We start from the raw sequence: 17,665 nt of genomic DNA, 5'->3' as shown, positions 1-17,665 counted from the left end.
CCCCCTAGAGGTCGGATGCCCCCTGGGTAAATCTGGTCTTGACATGGATGGATCACAGAGGATTATCTTTCCTACCACTGGTCAAAGAGATAATAATGATAATGATGAACAAAAAGTTTTATTTTGATGACACAGGAAGGTTCCCATACCAAGCAGTCATTTTATAGCTGATCGCACACTCCAAAACAGCCTGATTAAAACATTCAACCAGTGTTTCTTTATCAAACACAAATGCAAAACATTTGGCCAGAATCTGGTCAGAAACAAAAGGTAGTTCATAAAAATACAAAAAGAAGTCACCTTCACATTCAATAGGACTTCTTACACGGTAATAAAAAGCAGTATTGTCAGTGCTCTCACTGTGAAACATACAATCTCCCTTGATTTGGTAGATTGCAATTGTTTCAAGGAAATACTGTGTTATAACAATAACAAGTAATACAGCCATAGAAAGGGGAACTTCACCCTAAGATATTCACATCTGATCTTTGTTCAAAATAACAGAGATGTAACTATTGAAAAAGTATTTCATTCAGTTAAGCACGTCTCTACGAGAGTTTCAGCTCAATGGTTTCTCCTGTCTATGTATCCTCATGTGGACCAACAAGCCACTATTTGGTCTTTAATCTTCTCACCTGTGAGTTCTCATATGCTTTCCTAAAGCTGAAGCCTCATAGAATCTTTTCCCGCAGGTCTTGCAACCGTACGGCTTCTCACCTGTGTGGATTCTCATATGGACGTTGAAAACATCCTTTCGTGTGAAATCTTTTCCACATGTTTTACAAGAATATGGCTTCTCGCCTGTGTGTATTCTTATATGCCTTTGTAATGCTGAGTCGTCATGGTATCTTTTGCCGCAGGTCTTGCAATCATATGGCTTCTCTCCTGTGTGGGTTCTCATATGGATGTTCAAAACATCTTTACGTCTGAAATCTTTTCCACATGTTTTGCAAGAATAAGGCTTCTCGCCCGTGTGTAGTCTCATATGCCTTATTAACGCTGAACTGTTATGGTGACTTTTGCCGCATGTCTTGCAAACGTTCGGCTTCTCACCTGTGTGGGTTCTCATGTGGTAAAACAAGGCATTATAAGTTCTGAAATCTTTTCCACATGTTTTGCAAGAATACGGCTTCTCGCCAGTGTGGGTTCTGATGTGGTCTAACAAGATAAACCGACGTACAAAATTCTTTCCACATGTTTTGCAAACATACAGCTTTTGACTTGTGTGGGTTCTCATATGTCTCTGAAATGCTGAATTACACTTAAAGTCTTTCCCACATGTGTCACATATGAAAGACTTTTTACCTGTTTGAGTATTAGGGTGAATCTCTGACACGTTAGTGTTGTCTACGTTGTTGCTGTGACTTCTGCTCTTGCGTCGTCTCTTCTTTGGTTCTGGTTCTGTATTTCTAGTTGATCCTGAGTCTCCATGCTTGCCTCCTTTCTGATCTTGGCTCTCAGCTTCATGAGAGTTGGGAGAGAGGAGCTGGTGGTCACTGTTTCCTTCTGATACCACAAAGGTTAGAACTGGCATGTTGGCTACAGACTCTTTCTCTGCTGCACTTAGAGTGTCATCATCAGGACTGAAGTTCAGAGTCTGACCTTCACTGTGGTCCCTTTCCTCATAAGTAGGAGCCAACATAAAGGTATCAGTCTCCTGCTTCAGTACAAGCTGCTCTCCCTCCTGACTGGTGCACAGTTCCTCCTGGTCCTCATTAATCTGTGGAGACTCTGGGTCCTCTTGGTCCAGACTGGAGTTCCTCTCCTGAATACAGAGCTGCTGGTCAGAGAGAACCTCCTCCTCCTTACAGACATGTTGCTGTGGGAGCTCTGGAGGGACAGACCACAAAAGAAATAGGATACTACTGTTATTGGAGAAAAGAACAGAACACTTGTTAGACTTTCTTCGCTTCCCTATGAGGCCACTCCCAAGCCACGCCTACCGGTTACAGACATAGACAGTGAAATTGGTTACAGAGAGGCAGTCAAGTGGGTGTGTTTTATTGTCATTTCAACCATACACACAAAAAGTTTCACCGTGGCTCAAGTGGTGTTACACATTTAAAATATATAAAAACAACATTATATAAAAACAACATACGAAACAAGCTACATTTAGTGCACACACATTATAGGCTCCGTAACGTTCAGCTAACGCATCGGTAGCATTACCGCGTGGTGGGATGTAAACACAGAGTATAAACAGCTGTGAATTTGCATGGAATGTAGAATGGTCGGCATTTAAAAGTCATAAACTCCACCAGCAGTGAGCAGGGTTATGGATACAAGCACCTAATTTCTGCACCAGTCCGTGTTAACACAGCCTACCTCCACGAGTCTAGTGGCCTGATGTTTATACTTGTGCGCTGGTGTGTGTGTGCGTCGAGCCGGCGTGTGTGTGTGTGTGTGTGTGTGTGTGTGTGTGTGTGTGGGGGGGGTGATAGAGCAAGGGAGAAGTGAGAGAGTGACGGCAATTATCTCCTGGGTGAATACTGATATGACTCTAAGGTCCTAGTGAGAGAAACAAAGTGTCTCCCCTGTTCTTTCAGACCACGGTGGGAAATCTGAAAAAGGAGAAGTTAACCCTCTCCTTGATTTCATGTTGTTTATGGAGAAGGAGAACCAGGAAATGAGTCGGGGGAAATGCAACGCTACCAAGCCATGGCCGAGTGAAGTGCGTTGCTGCGACATGTAGTTAAATTTTTTCGAGAGGCACGCGTTAGGCTACGCCGTAGGCTACGGTGTAGGATCCGGCTCAGAGGGGTCTGCAGGAGTGCGCCATCAATTCTATGCACAACCGTAAAACAGCCTTAACGCTACGGGAGTTGCTGTTGTTTATTTCCGCTGGGTGTCACACTGATTGCGGTCCGACAGTAAAAGTGCAGTAGCTTTTCTTTTAGGATTTCAGAGTCCTTTCGGAAATCTATTTTTTGTTTGTTCCAATAAATCTTTTGATAGCTATACATTTAAAAGAACAAATCCTATAAGAATTTTTTATCCCCTAAAACAATTATTTTGTTATTTGTAGGATGTGTACAGTCCTACTAGAATGGATGTTACATATTATATCTAAGGAGACTTGTATTCCTTTTTTATTTTATATGAATTCCAAGTATAATGAGCTAGGATATTGTATCAAAAATAAGGGTCTTGAAGAATCTAAAGTGAGTCAATGGATCACTGTAATTAAATGGAGTTCCACTGATAAAAAGCTAGGATTCCTGTGAGCCCACAGAAAAACTGAACTGCTGCCTTCTGTTGGTCAGAATCTACACTTACCAAGAGTACATGGGATGGATCACAGAGGATTATCTTTGCTACCACTGTTCAAAAGACACACTGATGATTATGATGATCTTTCTCTAGCAATAACTTTTATTTTGATGATAGAGGAATCATTTATCAAACTAAAATGCTGAAAATTGCCAGAATCTGGTCAGAATCTAAAGGTAGTGAACAACACTTCGGCTCTACACAATTCACGTGGATGACATTATCCCATTCAAAGCGGCGATTCTCGCCAATATAGCGACTAGTTTGCAGGTATGATTAATAATTCAAATGTAAAATCACAAAAACACTTAGGTTAAAAGGTCATGAAAATTCACCCTCCTTAATTATTAAAAAGTATCGTATCGACAATATTGGCCCTGTATTTACTTGGTATCGGATCAATACCAAATATTACTAGACTAAGAACTATCAAATACTACTGAAGGTACATGGATTTTAGGTCCTTGTTAAACTTTAAACTAAAAGAGATTCTAGGATACTTAAAAGGAACATTTGGAAAAACCAACAACCATCAAGTTCACATCATTACTTTAACTAGCCTCGTGAGACCGTCCTGATCTCGCGAGCTCCGGTTTTCCACTCGCAGATCAGTCTGGCATCTTGAGGCAGAGAAAATTTGGAGTCGTTAGCCAAACGACCGGGCCAATCAGCGTTGGTTTTGAGGTGGGTTTAAGTGGTGATAGACCGATGGTTTATCCAATCAGCTAACCAGTATTTTCAGCCAGCGGTAGCCCTAATTCTGTTAGCCACTCGCTAATGCTTTTTTTCTCTTGGATCCTTCTTTTGGAATATGGTCCGGGAACCTGAAATGGTTCCTTTTATTCCTAAATTCTCGTTACACAAATGGCAAATATCCTTTACCGACATGTTGCTTGCATGCTGAGCTTACGAGCTATGCTTTGCCTGCAGCAGCAGGGGCGGGCTTGTGGTTGTATTTTCATACGCTTCGTGGATCTGATTGGTTGATTTGGCCCGTCTATCACCAACATAGGTGATAGACAGATGGTTCATCCAATCAAATAACCAGTATTCCGCCCCTTCCCAAAAGTTCTCCAACGGAAAGTTCCCAGATGGATATGCCGAGCAAATGCGAAGCGATCCATCTGGCGGAGTCAGGTTATACTTTAACAGCCACTACTGTCCACTCACTGTGAAACTCACATTCTCCCTTGATTTGGGAGATTACAAAATGATTCAAAAAAAATACTGTTAATAACAGAAGTAACAGTTATACAAAAGGGAAACTTTACATTAAGTGATTGACATCTCTTCTCACATGGACCAACAAGACACTATTTTGTCCAAAACCTTGTGCATGCAGTCATGTGACCGGTTGCCAATCAGGAAGTGATAAAAAGCTCACCAGGTGTAGTCATTAGTCCCCTTGCCTCTCACTGAGCGCACTGCAATTGTGTGGATTCTCCTGATTCTCCAGGTATGAAAATGTTTGGCTGTGGTAATTTAGGGAGAAAGTACAGCTTAAGGTTGATATCTGATCCCACTAGGTTGATAGCCAGGCACAAGTTCCCGTCCTTCACGGAGTGAACTGGGGCAGATTGACGGTAATGCCTATCAGCTGTTTTAGCCATGTGGTAGCAATTAATATTTCAGCTAAATGTTACCTTTTTTTTGTGTTGCTTATGCCACCACAAGCCATGCGCTACTTTTATAGAATGTTTTTCAACTGGTAGTTTTTTTGTATGTTTCAGTTTACCACTGACAAATGAGCTGCTGTGGCTGTAGAGCTCCGGAAAATACTCCTCCTCCTCCCGCATTAACTGTGCTATAGGAGTTTGTGTCCTTGCAAAGTAGGCTTATATTTTTCCTATATTTTACTATTAATGTGCTAATAAATTATTTGCAAGACACTTTGTGACCGGCCACTAATGTAGGTTTGTTTTCTCAAAGGGGGACCAGTCCAGTCACTGTTTTCTAGGGTTATTTTACCATTTTGTTTCTTTTGGTTATTTGCCTTGGTTGATTATTTTCTTGTGATTTAATGACTTGCATGATATTTTGTAGTGAGTTGCATGATACTTTGTAGTGACTTGCATGATATTTTGTAGTGAGTTGCATGATACTTTGTAGTGAATCGTGTAGAAATAAGTGTGTAGTGCATGTCCTTGCATGTCAGTGCTGGGCCTTCTGTCTCCTCTTTCTGTCTCCCGCAGTCGTCTCCCGGAGTGGTGTGCGCGTGCCGACCCAACCTTCCTACTTTGAGGAGAGTAAGACCACATGTATCTGCCATCTAATTTATTGTTTAATTATTCTGTCAAATTGCCATTTTAATTGGAAATCATTTAAACTCTTTGTAATAAAACCAAACTTATTTTTGCACAATATTTGCCTCCTGTAAATTGTCGTTGTTGTTAGGGGAAAACCAGAGTTGGTCACACAACATACTAATTAATATAGTAAGGGTTCAAAGGGTTCCTCCTAACCTTCAATAGGAGGTGGCGTTATCAGGTTTGAAAGGTTTTATGTTGCTCCGGCACTACACGTTTTGCAAGAAAATCGCTTTTCACCTGTGTGCGTTCTCGTGCTTTTTTAAAGCCAAAGAGTCAAAGAATCTTTTACTGCAGATCTTGCAAATGTACAGCTTCTCACCTGTGTGGGCTCTTCTCATGTGGACCGACAAGTTACCATTTTGCCCAAACTCTCGTCCACATGTTTTGCAGGAATACGGCTTCTCGCCTGTGTGAGTTCTCATATGCCTTAATGAGTCTGAAGCGTCACAGAATCTTTTCTTGCAGATCTTGCAAACGTACGGCTTCTCACCTGTGTGGGCTCTTCTCATGTGGACCAACAAGTTACTATTATAGCCAAACCCTTTTCCACATGTTTTGCAAGAATAAGGCTTCTCTGTGTGGACTTTCAGGTGTCTCTGCAACGCTGAATTACACTTAAAGTCTTTCCCACATGTGTCACATATGAAAGACTTTTTACCTGTTTGAGCATTAGGGTGAATCTCTGACACGTTAGTGTTGTCTACGTTGTTGCTGTGACTTCTTCTCTTGCGTCGTCTCTTCTTTGGTTCTGGCTCTGTATTTCTAGTTGATCCTGAGTCTCCATGCTTGTCTCCTTTCTGATCTTGGCTCTCAGCTTCATGAGAGTTGGGAGAGAGGAGCTGGTGGTCACTGTTTGCTTCTGATTCCACAGAGGTTATAACTGGCATGTTGGCTACAGACTCTTTCTCTGCTGCACTTAGAGTGTCATCATCAGGATTGAAGTTCAGAGTCTGACCTTCACTGTGGTCCCTTTCCTCATAAGTAGGAGTCAACATAAAGGTATCAGTCTCCTGCTTCAGTACAAGCTGCTCTCCCTCCTGACTGATGCACAGTTCCTCCTGTTCCTCTTTAATCTGTGGAGACTCTGGGTCCTCTTGGTCCAGACTGGAGTTCCTCTCCTGAATACAGAGTTGCTGGTCAGAGAGAACCTCCTCCTCCTTACAGACATGTTGCTGTGGGAGCTCTGGAGGGACAGACAACGAAGGAAATAGAATACCACTGTAATTGGAGAAAAGAACAGAACACTTGTTCTCTCTATCTCTTGAGACACCTGACCAATCAGTGTTGAGGGTTAGCGTGTCGAGCCTTCTGGCTCATCACTTGCACTCATGCAGCTGAAAAGGAAGGACTGTTACAGCTGGGACTTGAGTTTAACACGTGGCCAAAGCGCCTTGATATTGATCATATCACCACCCTCTGGTTGATATTTGTTATTTTTTACGTTTGACGTATGTGCGCTATTATAGTCTTATATCACATCTGGCTTTGAAGAAGAGTCTGGCTTGGATCTCTAAATCAGTATAAAAGATACTCGGGCCGTTCGCCAAAGTTGACTGAGTTCACTTTTTTCGAGTGGTAGCGGAGTTGTAATTGTACAAAGCTGCCGGTAATCCCAGCGTTAAATCTCTCTCTCTCTCTCTCTCTCTCTCTCTCTCTCTCTCTCTCTCTCTCTCTCTCTCTCTCTCTCTCTCTCTAAAAACATGGACTTCAGTGTGGCGCACATCACTCTCTTCCTACGTCTTTTTTTAAATGAGTCAGAAGCAGAATGCAAAACCTAACTTTACTTTTAATGATATATAACAAAGAGAAATTGTCTTAAAATGGTCCTTGCCCAGGGGCTACTGGTAGACGCAATATCTCATGTAGACCACACATTCTAAGTTTCATGTAAATCAGAATAACTTTTGCCAAGATACAAACGTTCCTGTTTCAACAACCACCTACAGGAAGTTGGACCTCCATAACTTGCGTGTTGTTTTAGCTATCAAAAATCTTTTGATAACTTTTTGTCATGAGGGTCCTCCGAGTCTATGTGCAAGTTTTTGTGCCGATCGGACTCACGTCCAGGAGCAGTTAGACAAAGTAGGTTTCCCATATATTGATATTTTGCCAATTATTGAAAAATAATTACAACAGCGCCATCTAATGGCCGATTGCAGCCAAGTTTGGCACAGATGCTAAACCAGCCATGAGAAACAACTTTCTGTCAGGTGTAAAAAAATTCAAAAAAATCCTCCATGGACTTCAAGACCTATGTTCCCTCAAAATTTAGTATATTAACTTTCATTTTTTTCAGAATTCCAAAGTTCGTTAGGGGGCGCTATAGAGCCCCCTGGCAACTCTCAAGCACAATCACTACAGAACTTTGTAGTTTTGGCCATGTCGGTGTAGACGGTCCCTAAGCACTCCACAGCCAGAGACCATTGTTATCTGTCCAAGTCGGAGGACAACTTGTTTTGATGGAAATTAAATTAAAATTTTCTTGAAAGTGTCAAATCAGAACCAATGTTATCTCAGCGCACTTTACAGGTAGGGTAGTTGTAGATCAAACTCCATAATTAACAGAGACCCAACAATTCCCCCAAGACGAAGCATTTTGTGCGACAGTGGGGAGGAAGAACTACCATGGTAAAGTTGGTTTTATATTGGACGTTGGATATTTGACACTAGGGCTGTCCTCGACTAAAGAACTCCTTAGTCCACTAACACTTATAGGATTTAGTTGACTAATCGATGAGTTGATTTAATTGACAGAGCTGTGCTCTTTGAGAGGTGGTTAAGACTAGAAAAGCACAATATAAATGTAGTTAATTAACCATCTGTAAAACGGAGTTTCTCCACAATTAATCCTGCAAAAGCACCACTTTAAATCTTGTGTTTACCATAAATGTGCTCAGAAGTTTCTTGAAAATAAGTAATTAAGCATGAATAAGCATAAAAAATGACTAATGGACTAAAGAAATCTTAGTCGACTAAGACCAAAACGACCGATTAGTCGACTAATCGACTAAGAGGTGGCAGCCCTATTCTACACATTCGAAAAATCTATTATGCAGCTAGACCTTTTCACCTATCCATCTCAAAACCATAGATAGTTAAAGAAATGGACAATGTGATGGCGTAGACTTCCACGGAGACCAGTGGAGGATATCAGAAGTCTCTTTCCCGGTGCTGGCTGAGTGTTACTGAGCAGCCTCCAACTGAGCTTGAAGACGTAGATGTGACGTGAGCAACGTGTCTGAAAGTGTGAAGTCTTCTGGTAGCTGTGAGAGAGAAATCTCAATCATTCCCAATCTCACAGAGACGGAGAGTGTGAGTAGGAGCTGTCAATGAGCGTAGGAGCAGGAGCAACTTTTGGTAAGTATTCTGATTCATTATTTTTTCATTTTGACTGTATGCCTCCACGTCCCCCCGATTGCCTGTGAGCTTCTCCTGTACTATACGGTAATTCCTCTACTGTGTGACAGTAAGTCTCGTGGTTATGACCCAATCGTTAGCCTATTGTTATAAAAGCGTCTGCTACGGAGCCATAACGTGAGCTACAAGGTAATGGAGCCTTTTATACATTGTTGTGTTTCTTTAGAAATAAACAACAGACAAATAGAGTCTTTAAACGCTTCAGATGTAAAGTTATTCTGTGTCAAAGTGACGTCAGAATGAATGGGAGTCAATGGGATGCTAACGGGAGGCGAGTGCTTCCCAGACAGCATTTACATCTGTGGAAGACTGCAGGCTGCACCGTCTTTGTGATTATTGGTAAGTGCATTATACAAGTACAATTTTAAAAGTAAACTGGTGTTGATGTCGTGTTAGTCTTAAATATTTTAAAACATAAAAGTGTAAAAACTTAGTTTACAGTGACATTCTGACAAACTGAGACGTGTCAGACAAGCTGGGTAGTATAGCCTAGGCTACGGTTAGCTGGTAGTATAGGTTCTTTTAAACATCAACTAATGTGAAAATAGACTTTGAGGCTGAATCGGTGATCTTTGCTTATTATATTCACCAAAATTGCTAAATATTGTGTCCATTGTTTGTTAGCTGCAAAATCGTAGGCATATTAGCGCTACCCACTACCCAGAGTTTTTTCTGTAGCTGGCCTAACAATAAAAACAATCAGTGAGATGGCAACCAAGGCCTTTATGGCTCGTGAATATTAAGGCCCTGACACACGGACCAGACGGCCAACCGTTGGCAGAAAAGGCAGTTGGACTGATCAGTTGGCTCCCCGAGGTCCAAAAAATGCCTCGGATCACACCAGCTCTGGTCGCAGGCAGCGCTACTCTGTATTGTCGCCCAAAAAATTAAAACCAGGCGGCTGATTCATAGTTGTGATTGGCAAAGGATTAAAAAGCAGGAAAATATACGCAGGTTGTAGGTTTTTGGGCAAAATGAAAACTCTTTAAACTGATTTTTATCTATCTGAATATTTTCTTCACTACTAATAGTGGCTAAGACCATACTATTTGAGAATATACAGATTTTTGTTGGTTTCTCCAAATACCTGAGGAAAAATGTCATTAACACCACATTATAAAATTACGTTACACTTTACTTGAAGTTTTCTACATAAGAGTGACATGAACCTGTCATGAACGTGTCATAACACATTATAAACAAGTCATAAACGTTTATGACATAACGCTTTTTTAGTAAGTGTCATTCGGTTTTGTCATGACAAGTTATGGTTATGTTCATGAGTCATGACTGTGTCCTGTCACTCTTATGTAGAAAACTTCAAGTACGTAAGTGTTCCCTAAAATGAACTGTTTCAGTTGAAAATGAAGCTACAGAAATTGTGGCTAAGGTATTGTATATATAAAATTGTACATGATGTTTTTATGAAATCATGTGTATGTAGTTTTGTTTTTAAACTATTTGTCTTAGACATTGTCATGTTTAACCCTTGTTGTCTTGCCTTGTCCTTCCGTATCAAAATTGATTTTTTTTGCGATTTTTTTAGGTTTTCTATATTTTTTCTGGCCCGTTTGTCCTTTTTGCGATGCTTTCGGCAATTTTTAAAAGGTTTCGGCAAAAAAGCTTTCAAAGCTTGCTTTATTCATGGTCAATAAACCAAATTTATATGACATTGTACCTCATTTTTTAGGCAAAAAAGCAGAAATCATGAATTATTTTGACTAACAGTTAAGATCAGAGGATGTTGAGTGGATCACAGACTGGTGTATGTTAAAGTTTAGTCAGGATACTGTTTTAAAACCATTTAAACCTTTTTTTTCAAATGCTATAAATATATAATAATCATTTTACCTGCATAGAACGTTGTATGGAACCCATACAACATATCCATGCATATGCCTTGAGGATACTCAGAAACATGTATTTACCACTTCAAAAAAAAAAAAAATGTCGGAACGGAAGGACACTGGCGTGAATATCACCGCTTCACATTCCACGAAATTTATATTTTGTTGCGTTTTCTAGTAAATAGCTTTACATTCCACCCAACTAATGACCAGTAAAATATATGTGCAGTGTTCACATCAGGTTTCACTTGGTTTTTATTTTTTTGTAATTTGAATAATTAACATTGACCTTGAACCATATGATTTTTGTCACTTAGTTGTATTGTGTGTTGTATTGTGTGTGTGTGTTTTTTTGTGCATCTGGATTCCCATCTACAGATGGTTGCTCATGCTGTAGTGTTCTCTTTTGCCTTTTCAAAATTAAAAAATAAACTATTTTGAAAATTACAAATTATGTGGGTTTTATTTGGGCCTTAATTGTCTGATAGCCTAAATATGAATCACAGACCAGGACCAGATGAGCCCCTGATGTAAAATATGAGTCGCGGATCTGGGCAAGATCTGAGCCACCAGCATTAATAACTGTTCTGGGCCAGTTCTGGCTCAGTTCTCTAATTCCAACCTGTTTCGGTAATGGGCCGTTAGAAAGAATGAGCCCGGCCCAGGTACGTTTAGCAGATCTGTGCCCAATGCTAATGAAGACCTGGCCCAGATCCATCTGGCTGTCTGGGTTGTTAGCCTATGAACCTATCCATAGGAGGAGGCCCACTTTTCGGATGCTCTCTTACCCCCTTGCTCAAAGATGGACAGGTCAAAAGGTCAAGCTGCATTATAGATTTTTTGAATGTTGAATATCCAACGTCCAATATAACCGTGTTTTTCAACCTTTTTTGAGCCACAGAACATATTTTACATTACAAAAATCCCACGGCACACCACCAACCAAAAATGTTACAAAATGACACATTGTAGCCTAATAAGATCAGAATCTGCATTTTTCCTTTTTAAAAATGTATCCATCAGGCTGACATCAATAATCTCGGCCCTACTGCTTACATCCTGTCACTGTGGGATGCGCGCGAAAGCGGCAGTAATTCTATTGTCTTAAATCAACATGGTCATTATTGCGCTATACTGCCACCTACTGATACAGAATAGTATTTCATTTCTCTGCCAGTCATCACAGTGCAGGCACAGATGCGCAACAATGGCAAATTATTTGCAGTAACGCAATAAAAAAAAAAATTGTTGGCCCAATTAAGTAAAATCGGATAATTTCTCACGGCACGCAGGACGATCTAGTGTGCAGCGGCACAGTGGTTGAAAATCACTGCAATATAAAACCAACTCTACCACGGTGGAACAAACTTCCTGTAAAGAGGCAGAAACCTCAGACAGACCCAGGCTCATCATGGTGGGCAGAAACAGAGACCGAGAACTCGTTGTCTACGTACTACGGTGTAAAAGAAACGGCATATGTGATTTCATAACGTTTCGCTGATGTGGTATTAATCCCGGAAGTTTGCATTTGTAAATATCTGTCAAAATTCAAAAAAAAAAAAAAAATCTTATTCAGAACCACATTCAAATTCATTTTTATCTCTTCGTTCTTCTGGTGTCTGGTATATAGAACCAGGATTCAAATAGTAGCGGTTAAACTCACCTATCCTGTGTAACCTGATTTCTGGTCTCCAAACGCCATCCAACAGTCTGCGCTGCCGAGCGATCTCTTCCTCGTACTCGACGATAGTTTTTTCAACAACTCGGAATATTTGTTCAGCAGCAGCAGTTAGTCGCTCGGTGACAAACTCTCTCAAACACTCAACTGAAGACATTGTTGCTTAGTTCCAGCTGAAAGAATCATCTGCTCTACGACTACAATACCGTCTTCCAGCTCATTCAACAGCAGCATGCAGCTAACGCTACGGCCAGCAGCATTGTTTACTTCCGCTGGCTGTCACACTCATTAAGGTCCGACGGGAAACGGGAGGGAACTTTTCTTTCTTCTTCTTCTTCTTCTTCAGTTGCTTGTTTAACGGCGGATGCGGACTAACTTAGCGCACTACCGCCACCCTCCAGATAAATTGTGCATGATCATCACTATGGCTTACATCCTTGAAAAATACTGTAGCCTGCAAGCTACAAAAAAAAAAAATAAAAAAAAATAAAAAAAACCCCTATATTCTGTCAATGAGTCCAGTGTTCTTTAAAAATTCAAGCATATACTTTATTACTCTATGATCAGAGCCCTTAGACAAAAGATCTCTAAGGATAAAACTTTCTCCACTGCCCTCTATTTTCCTTTTCATAAAAACCCTTTCTCTTTTAAATTTCCTACACATCAGAAAGACGTGTTCCACTGTCTCTGGCACATTACAAATCTCGCAATTTCCTGTATTATGTTTTCCTATTAACTGTAATGTTTTGTTTAGTCTGGTATGCCCTAGTCTCATTCTTGTATAAATTCCCTCTTCTTTTCGACACCTTAGTACTAAACGACCCTGACCCACCTCAGGATTTACACTGTAAAAATCCCTCCCTTTAACTTCCCTGTCCCATTTATCTTGCCACAACTTTTTAACATGTTTTTTAATCATTGACTTAGCCTCTGATTTTGATATTTTACACTGAATAGATACATTTGTCGCTTTCAAAGCCTGTTTAGCAAACTTGTCTGCCAACTCATTACCAACCATGCCTACATGAGCCGGAACCCAAATAAACTTTACATGCGTCCCACAATTTTGAATACTATGCAGCAACGTCAATATCTCACATACAATATCAGACCTTTCACATGAGTTACCTGATTTAAAATTTTCTAAGGCTGACAACGAGTCTGAGCATATAGCTACTCTTATCGGTTTACTTTGCTCTACCCACTGCAAGGCCATCACAATAGCTATCAACTCTGCTGAAAACACTGATAAATGATCCGAAACTCTTGCAGAAAACTTAATATCAAACTCTGGTATCACATATGCAATTGCCACTTTCCCTGTATCTGGTAGCTTTGACCCATCAGTAAATATTTGCACATACCCATAATAGTTATCCACATACCTCATAGCCATTTGTCCACTATCCCCTTATAGTTTTTATCTTTTCATGCAAAGTTATATCAGCATCTGGAACCGGTAGCAGCCACGGGCGGATGCGGTGGATAGACTACAGATGGACCAAATTCAAAATGTTCTACAGCCGCTTGCTTTACCTTTTCATGTATACTTGCACTAAACGTCTCTCTTTTACTTTTTGCCTGCTCCCATGTTGATATGAGGACACTTTTAGTTGGATGGTCTTCCACATGTCCTTTTAGATGAACAAAATATGATAGTGACATTTGCAGTCGTCTCAAATCAAATGGCATTTCCCCTACTTCAACCTGGAGCGCTGATATAGGGGAGGTTCTCATTGCTCCTGAACATATCCGGAGGGCTGAACCCTGAATAACATCAAGCTTCTTTAATTCAGATTTTGCAGCAGACCCATAAGCCACGCACCCGAAATCAACAATGGATCTAATTAATCCCACATAAAATCTTTTCATTGAAGTCATATCTGCTCCCCACTCCTTATTGCACAAGCATCTAATTATATTAATTACTTTTTTACACTTGCTAACTACCTTTTCCACATGATTATGCCAGGTAAGCTTGGAATCAAAAAGCATACCTAAAAATCTCACACATTTTACTCTTTCTAAATCTCTACCATACAATTTCAACGTAAACCTTTCTTCAATTTTTTTTTTAAACGAGAAAAACACTACCTTGGTTTTCTCAACAGAGAACCTGAATCCCCATTTCCCAGCCCATTCTTCTACACAGTCGATAGCATTCTGCAATTTTCTAACAATGAATTGAACATTTTTACCCCTTTTCCAGAGAGCGCCATCATCTGCAAACAATGATTTTCCTATATCATAATCAAGTGTATCATATATATCATTTATCATAATAGAGAACAAAATTGGTGAGATAACACTTCCTTGGGGTACACCATTTTCCACAAAAACACAATCAGAGAAGCTACTATTTATCCTCACCTGAATTTGCCTATTGCTCAAAAAATCCTTAATCCAGCAATACATTTTCCCGTCTATTCCAAGCCTTCGGATTTTAATTAACACACCATCCTTCCAAAGCATATCATACGCTTTTTCCATATCAAAAAATATAGCAGCTACTACTTCTTTACATACTTGGGCCTTTCTTATATCACTCTCCAATTTAATAACTGGATCCATAACTGATCTTCCTTTCCTGAAGCCGCTTTGGAACGACGTTATCAAATTTCGAGACTCAACAAAAAAAGTCAGTCTCTCCACAATCATTCTCTCCATTATCTTACCTAGGTGGGATGACAAAGCAATTGGTCTATAGTTAGAAGTCACAGTAGGATCTTTCCCTGGCTTTCTAATTGGAATAATAACAGCCATCTTCCAGCTCTTTGGAATTTTTCCTTGTTCCCATACTTTATTGATTAACTCCAGTATAGTATGAAGAGCTTCGTTACCGAGATGCTTCAACATTGCATAACTTATTCGATCTTTTCCCGTAGCTGTTACCTTCGCCTTGCTCACAGCCTTCTTTAGTTCACCTAGCGAAAAAACTCGCATTCAAACTATCATCTCGATCCTCTACATTTTCTAAAAGATATTGGTACTGTCTTTTTGTTGCCTCTCTTTTATGTCTTTCATCTTCAGTTAAGTTAAAACTACTATGAACATTTGCTATATCTTTGACCATTAATGCTGCTTTATCTCCATCCTCCACTGCCATAGTCTCACCATTCTTAAGGACTGGATAACTCCAAGATTGCCGCACCCCACTCATTTTTTTTAACAACTCTCCACACATCATTTAAAGAGGTTTGTCGTCCTATAGTATTACAATACTTTATCCAGTAATTCTTTTTTTTTACTTTCCTAATTACTTTCCTCACCTTAGCCTGCTCTCTTTTATAATCCATATACTTTTGAAAGCTTAAACTATTTTTAAACTCTTTAAACGCTTTATTCCTACTGCTTATTGCTTGAGTGCAGTCACTTGTCCACCATGGTACCAATTTCCGCCTCGTACTTCCCGCCTCGACTCGGCAATAGAAGCTCTTGCAGCTTCCACCATAGCTACACTAATATTTTCTGCAAATTCATCTACATCATCTATCACCTCAACCTGACCCATATTCCTATCACTTAAAACTGTAAACATTATCCAATCAGCTTTATTAAAATTCCATCTTTCAGAGAAACTCTGATTTACATTGCAGCTAATATTACCCATCCTACATAAAATCGGATAATGGTCACTTCCAATCGTTGTCGCACTAGAAACTTCCCATATTATTTGACCTGCAAGGGACTGAGAAACCAAAGTCAGATCCAATACAGACTGCACGTTCACCCCAACACGAGTAGGTGACCCATCATTTAAACAAACCAACCCTTTCCTATCCATAAGTTCTTCTAAAACCAAACCATTATGATCCGTTCTATCCCCTCCCCACAGAGAACTATGTGCGTTAAAATCTCCTAACCATATTACTTTGCCACTTTCTTGCCCTTCAACCTGCTCCAGTGCATCAATATCAAGTCTTTTACAGGGATTATAAAAATTTACAATATTTAAACTACCATTATCACACCAAACCTCAATAACTAAATACTCTAAGCCTTCACCTTTACCTAAAACTCTGTAGGAACCCCCACCTTAATAAAAGTAGCACAACCACCCCCACTACTATCGATCCTATCACTTCTTTCACACACATAACCATTTAAAACAAAATTTAGATGAGGTTTCAGCCATGTCTCAACAATGCAAATAATCTCAGGTTTAATCTCTAGTTCAGAGATAAATCTCTTGAGCTCTTGCCCATTTGCCACCAAACTTCTAGCATTCCACTGAAGAAAATAAATGTTTTTTTTTTTTTTTTTTTTTTTTTTTTCTTCTTTTCCCTCCTTTTCTTCCTTTTAAGTCTTAGCTTGTAAAATCAGCGTAGGCAACTGTAAGACAGGCTGTGATAGGGATGTTGGTATCCCAGATTTATCTCTGTGCTGGAGTTCTTCATAAATGCTCTCCCACGTAATGTCTTTGATACCCAGATACCTATTGGCACTTTTAACCACAATAGCGGTCTTCTCAGACCTGTGTCTTGCTTGCGACGTACAATTTATAACTTCCGCAATAAAGCACAGAAACTCTTTCTTCTTAACAATCAGGAATTCCTCATCAACAACTGCGGCTTTAGCAGCTCTTGCTGTCTGTCTCACTAGAACTGGCTCAGCTTGAAATCTCTTAGCTGCCTCAGCATAAGACAACCTTCCTTCAGTCCTCATATGCTGGATTTCAACTGCTCTTTTTCTGGTTTCACACTCCCTGTACCCAACACTATGCGCTCCCCCCACAATTAACACATTTCTCTTGCACCCCAGTTCCACATGTACCATAGACATGCTCTCCGCCACAGCGTCCACATGTTTGAGTGCCTTTGCAATAAGCAGCTATGTAACCATATTTCTGGCATTTAAAACACCTCAACGGAGGGGGCACATACATCCTTACATTGAAGTTCATATATCCGACAGTGACATACTTAGGCAGCTCTTCCCCTTGAAACTCCACTAATACTGAAAGACTATCAACCTTCTCTCCAGACCTCCACATTTTAAGCCTCTTCAGGCTAGTCGCACGTCCTCCTTCAATGCTATCCTTTAGCTTTCCCAAATCCTCTTTTATAGGAATACCATAGATAACTCCCCTACACACCACTCCTGCTGCCATTTTTTCCTTCACCTCAAGAACTTCTTTTTTG

General features: G+C 40.1%; 2 protein-coding genes and 1 long non-coding RNA gene across 5 annotated transcripts in view; 1 reads left to right on the top strand and 2 right to left on the bottom strand.

Moving 5' to 3' along the window:
* The window catches only part of LOC114555215 (zinc finger protein 239-like), a 47,471-nt gene extending 34,670 nt beyond the window's left edge, over positions 1-12,801 (bottom strand). The window contains exons 1-3 of one of the 2 annotated variants that reach the window (XM_028577458.1): positions 12,510-12,801; positions 6,241-6,765; positions 1,514-1,830 (exon numbers count right to left, since the gene is read on the bottom strand). In XM_028577458.1, the coding sequence (XP_028433259.1) occupies positions 1,514-1,830; positions 6,241-6,765; positions 12,510-12,681 (1,014 nt within the window). In that variant the 5' untranslated portion in view covers positions 12,682-12,801. The remainder of the gene's footprint in view (positions 1-1,513; positions 1,831-6,240; positions 6,766-12,509) is intronic. The other variant, XM_028577457.1, reaches the window with a different exon arrangement.
* Positions 100-1,505, bottom strand: LOC114555234 (zinc finger protein 878). Its single transcript, XM_028577486.1, has one exon. The coding sequence runs from the start codon at positions 1,235-1,237 to the stop codon at positions 632-634; it is 606 nt and encodes a 201-aa protein (XP_028433287.1). The 5' UTR covers positions 1,238-1,505; the 3' UTR covers positions 100-631.
* LOC114555240 (uncharacterized) lies at positions 4,634-5,060 on the top strand. Of its 2 annotated transcripts, none has more exons than XR_003692550.1 (3): positions 4,634-4,729; positions 4,808-4,856; positions 5,004-5,060. It is a non-coding gene; the product is annotated as an uncharacterized LOC114555240 (long non-coding RNA). The 2 variants fall into 2 exon arrangements; XR_003692549.1 differs by having other exon boundaries at positions 4,800-4,856.
* Positions 12,802-17,665: the final 4,864 nt, after the last annotated feature.

Source organism: Perca flavescens, chromosome 5, assembly GCF_004354835.1.
Source record: "Perca flavescens isolate YP-PL-M2 chromosome 5, PFLA_1.0, whole genome shotgun sequence".
Taxonomy (NCBI): domain Eukaryota; kingdom Metazoa; phylum Chordata; class Actinopteri; order Perciformes; family Percidae; genus Perca; species Perca flavescens.
The sequence above is the reverse complement of the archived record's forward strand: the minus strand, read 5'-3'. Positions and strand labels throughout refer to the sequence as shown.